This window comes from Seriola lalandi, unplaced genomic scaffold, assembly GCF_002814215.2.
Source record: "Seriola lalandi dorsalis isolate HSWRI2012SDOR001 ecotype SW California unplaced genomic scaffold, Sedor1 jcf7180002054511, whole genome shotgun sequence".
Taxonomy (NCBI): domain Eukaryota; kingdom Metazoa; phylum Chordata; class Actinopteri; order Carangiformes; family Carangidae; genus Seriola; species Seriola lalandi.
The window spans coordinates 149,021-153,830 of record NW_019525064.1 but is presented as its reverse complement, the minus strand read 5'-3'; the positions used below and the strand labels follow the sequence as shown (position 1 = coordinate 153,830).

The window sequence follows — 4,810 nt, the reverse complement described above, 5'->3', positions numbered from 1 at the left end:
GGGGGGGTGGGGGGGCTTCTTATCCTCATAAACCTCAAACGCTAATCATGTTTCCACAATTTATCAAGTTATGACCAAAGTCAAATTGTATGATTAGGTTTTTATTTATCCAGAGAGAAGGCTGGTATGTGAGTGAACAAGGAAAAAAAAAAAAGTATAATGCACCTCTACATTAAAACGTCTTCCAGGTAAATAATATATTCATTAAATAATTAAGAACAGCATTCAAATGTACCAGACAAGCAGGAAAAAAAAAAAAAAAAAAAAAGCTCTCTGAGGAATGAGTACAGTGACTGTTACAATGTGCCATGACAAGATTTCCAGAAAGCGTTCAGGTAACGGTTCATGTCCTGCAGTCACAGCAGCAAGTAGGGCCATTCTGAAAGCGTAGCGCAGCTTCAACGACAGCCATTCCCCCACGGGGAAGAGGAAAAAAAAACACGGGATCAAAATGTGGCAGAGGGCGAGCGCTGCTCCGCAACGTGTTCAACCTACATGGACAAACATAAACCTCGAGTCTCCCGCTCATGAGGCGTGGTGCTGCGGTGCCAACACAAAGATCACAGTGGAGAGAAGGAATGCGAATGACGTGTCTTGGCTGGAGCGGTGCGTTCAGACGGGAGATAAAAGGCTACATCAGATCTCCCATGCCATCACCATCACAAAGGCAGACAGGTGGCTTGTCCCCAAATGAGCCCTGATACCCCCCCACCCCCCACCCACACACTCACTTTTGGAAGACCACCACCACCAACCAAGGCAGCCTTTGGGAAATTTTGAAGTGATTGGATGAGGAGGGTGGAGCGGATCATTAATGACTCAGATCTGGTCTTGGCTTTCTCTCATCACATTAGCTTTATACATACATCCTACTCGGATGAACAGTGCATTACACAAAAGTACAAGGGAAAAATACTGGTTTTACACTATACATTTTCTAAAATATATACAGAGTAAAATAAGTTATGTTTCCTTAATGAGTTGTAGCCAGTCTGCACTTGTGTGCAATTATATGCATTTGTGTGTGAGCGTATACCAGAATATCCAATATATATCACACAGTCAAGAGTCTCTAAAGGCAGCTACTTATTTGGTTTAAGAGTGAGTTTTGCGTGAAGACCTGTTGAAGGGGACTCTCCTCTCAAAGCAGATCAATAAACAGATATATTTCTCTTTTTACACTCCCTGAAGGCAAACGTTCCCTACAGGGTTACAATTACATGTTAAATATCCTAACATTTACAACCTAGGATGTTAGCTCTAATAAAAAATACATTTCTCAAAAAAATATTCTTGCAGTGCTTTTTCTCTTTCAAGCATGCTTTGGAAAACTCTTTTTTTTTTCTTTTTCTTTTCTTTTTTTTTTTTAAACAAGGTTTTTCTGTGTTTTGCTTATGAATCGTGACGGTGCGTCCTCACACATACGACACCTCCTCTGGACATGCTCACATACACCACCTCCCAGCCCAGGCCCCGGGGTGGTGGGGTGGGGGGGGACCAGCGGTCGGTACGATATGCTCATCAGGTCAGATCCAGCAACAAAAAATATCTTAAAAATCATGAAACAAACAAAAAAAAAAAAAGTATCATCCCACTGCGTCCTCTCTATTCTTTCCCAGCCACACCACCACATGACTTATTGCAACTGAATTTTGCAAGTTGGCTTAGTCTGGGAAAAGATATTAGCTTTAAGCATTCATACATGTAATAATACATATCAAGAGTCACAGTTATTCCCACACATCCTTTAGCCCTTTAAAGGTGGAGTCTCTCTCGTCCTCCTGTGAAGCCCCTCACTGTCGAGCCTCCCTCTGCGGCGGCGAGGAGGTCTGCAGAGAGCGGGAGGGGTACTTTTGTCCAGTCTAGTCTGCCGTACCACAGGCTCACAGTCCAGTGCTGACCATGGTGGTGTGGGGCTGGCAGGCCTGCGCCTGACTCAGAGCCTCACGGATCTGAAGGTTGAGCTCCATCAGGCGGGTGCTCGCCTGAGACAGGTCCCTGCTGGGGCCCACGACCGCCAAGCAGCCCGTCTGGCCCAGCGTCTGGTGACGGAAGTAGATGTGCAGAAGGGTCTGAACTGCATTATCTGTCTCGTTGCCGAAGATGTCGTTGGGCCAGAGAGACCTGAAGACAACGGAGGGTGGAGGTTAGAAGATGTTGAAGAACATGAGGTGTGATCACACAGAAAGCCAGTTACATGTTTTTACTAAGCAGGTGTCTGTTTATGTTTATATATACAGTCAAGTGTCCACTGCAGTCGTTGGTTCCCCCTTTTAACCAGCCTCAGGTCTGAGCAGAAACTTCAGATCTCAAGAACCACAATCCCCCTTGTGGTTGTTCCTTCCAATAACAGTCAAGTTACAGGAAACATGGTCAGTCTCTCCTTCCTGAGTTACAGCGCTGAGTGATGGCCAAAGTGGATATTAAATGTCATCACTTCATTTTATCCTGTTAGATATTTGAGTTAAATTGTGTCATAATTAGTGAATGAATTTGAGAGTTATGGCCGTTTAGTGAGGTAACAGTGATTTTACCAGCATTATAGTAATAAAGCTTCAGTGTGATAGGAACCTGAAAACCACTGCATCTTATTCATTCAGCTAATGATTATTATGATAATCAATTAGTCAAACATTTTATTTATTTTTTTTTATCAGTTGACTTATTATGTGAGCACAGAAAATATAATATAAGTTGCGGTCCGTCTCACCTGAAGACTTTGACCTGTGTGAGGGCGGATCTGAAGTCTCTGCCTCTCAGAGTCTCGATCAGAGACTGGATGGCCGTCTCTGTGTTGGTCTGGGCAGTGTCCGACATACACACATCCTCCTGACTGTCATTTCCTGTCTCTGCCTCCTTCAAACAGCTCTCCAGGATAGTGAGTTCTTCAGACATGTTGGTCACCTTGGAAACGCAAACACAAATATATTAATATCACTGGCACTGCGTGTGCAAAATCTACACAGGAAGTCAGCAAAATAAAGCTCTTGATTAAATCTAATTTAATCTAATTAAAGCTCCATCAAGATGCAGCCGGGAGACGGATCAGCTGCTGTACAAGTTCAGCTACGATCACGAATTTAACCAACACCTGAACTGGATTTTACAAATCAACTTAGTGGCAATTGATGTGAAATTAAACTTTAAATATATTTTTAGGAAAAGAAAACAGAAATGAAACAGAGACAGTGAAGCAACAACACGAGTGGAGCACAGTGCATGATGCAGTATAATTCTATTTGTCTGTTCTTGTTTCTCTGGCGACGGAGATGAAGCAGATTAACTGTCAGTTTCACCGAGACGAACTTCAACTCCCACTGAATGTGAAATGCGCTGCAGACGTTCTCAGTGAAAACTAAACAACAAGCGTATTCATGCACATCCAGCTCATCTTGGAGCCGGTGTGTTTTAGTCTCACCTCTGCCTCCCTCTTGATGGTGTCCACCCTGCTGATGAGTTTACAGTAGGCCTGGAAGAGCAGCAGCAGCTGAAAGTGCAGCTTATAGAGCCTGCGACACAACTCCAGCTCCTGCAGAGACAGAGAGGCAAACAGGATTTACCCGCCGGCTTCCCATCGCCTAGAGCTGCACTGAAATGACTCTGATGATCAAATGATTAGACGGATGGGTATCCTGGGTTAGAGACGTGGGAGTAGATGAAAGGGTTAACACGGCCTAGAGCGAGGTGCCGTCCGGTTCAGGCCACGGAGCCAGAGGTGAGTCGACTACTGCTAGAATTAGTCATGAGGTCTTAATTAGAGAAGTATCCATCACCACCACGTGTAACGCTCCCTAACGGCCTCTGCGACCAGGTGCACGTGTTTTACCAGCTCAGGATCATTTTCATCAATCACTGATCTAAAAACGTGATTATTGTAACGCACTTTATTCAGGTGCCAGCCAGGCCGTCTTCAGCTGGAGCAGCTGCTCGTCCGATTACTGGAACCGACAGGTGCGGTCACATGACTGCGGAGCTCGCCTCCCTTCACTGGCTCCCTGTTTGATTTCGGATCCATTTTAAAAGTTTATTGCTGACTTTAAAGGCCTTAAATGGCTCTGCCCCCAATTACATCACTGATTTATTGACACGGTATGTGCCCAACGGAGGATTCATATCGGCAGAAGGAGGCCTGCTGGTCACCCAAAGGTCAAGGCTTGTGACTAAAGGTGAGCGGTCATTCACTCTGGAACTCTCCTCAAATCAGACGCTGTTAAATCTCTTCTTCAAACACACGTCTTTGTCTCAGCCTTTGGTAAAGTCTGATACATGTTTTATTTATATTGTTTTATCCAGAATTATTGCTTTTACATATTTCATTCTTTTCACTTACTGTCACTTCTTTTTTTGCATGATGTTGATTTGAGATGTTTTTATTTCTACTTACTTTGGATTTTTCCTTTGCAACTTTGTGAAGCAAAGCGTTATAAATAAAGTTATTATGATTAGTAATGACCCGGAGCAGTGGGTCATTACTGAACATTAAGACCCTAAACCAGGAAAATATGGAGGGAGAAAAAAAATGTGGGGATGGAACAATTAACATGCAAAATGAAAATAATGTAAACCTCTCTCCACCCATCCTCTCCTACTGAAACCATCACTAACTCTGCACTGAATACATTTACACACCTTCCTCCATCAGCACACAGTCAGTGTGCAGGACGAAGAGGTAAAGATGTTGATTATCCGGATGTGGCAACAGAAAGAAGCGAACACAGGAGTACATTATGATTGGGTGGATGGGGGAGTTCAGCTGGGGAGCATGACCGATCAAGGCAGAGACAGAGATAAAGATGTAGACGATGGGGGG

At 44.0% G+C, this 4,810-nt stretch overlaps 1 protein-coding gene across 5 annotated transcripts in view; it reads right to left on the bottom strand.

Annotated features, from left to right (window-relative positions):
- Positions 1-85: 85 nt before the first annotated feature.
- The window catches only part of fryl (furry homolog, like), a 54,716-nt gene continuing 49,991 nt past the window's right edge, over positions 86-4,810 (bottom strand). For all 5 annotated transcript variants that reach the window (XM_087175848.1, XM_087175846.1, XM_087175847.1 and 2 more), the window contains 3 exons: positions 3,419-3,529; positions 2,711-2,904; positions 86-2,124 (listed from right to left, as the gene is read on the bottom strand). In XM_087175848.1, coding sequence (XP_087031974.1) covers positions 1,884-2,124; positions 2,711-2,904; positions 3,419-3,529 — 546 coding nt within the window. In that variant the 3' untranslated portion in view covers positions 86-1,883. The remainder of the gene's footprint in view (positions 2,125-2,710; positions 2,905-3,418; positions 3,530-4,810) is intronic.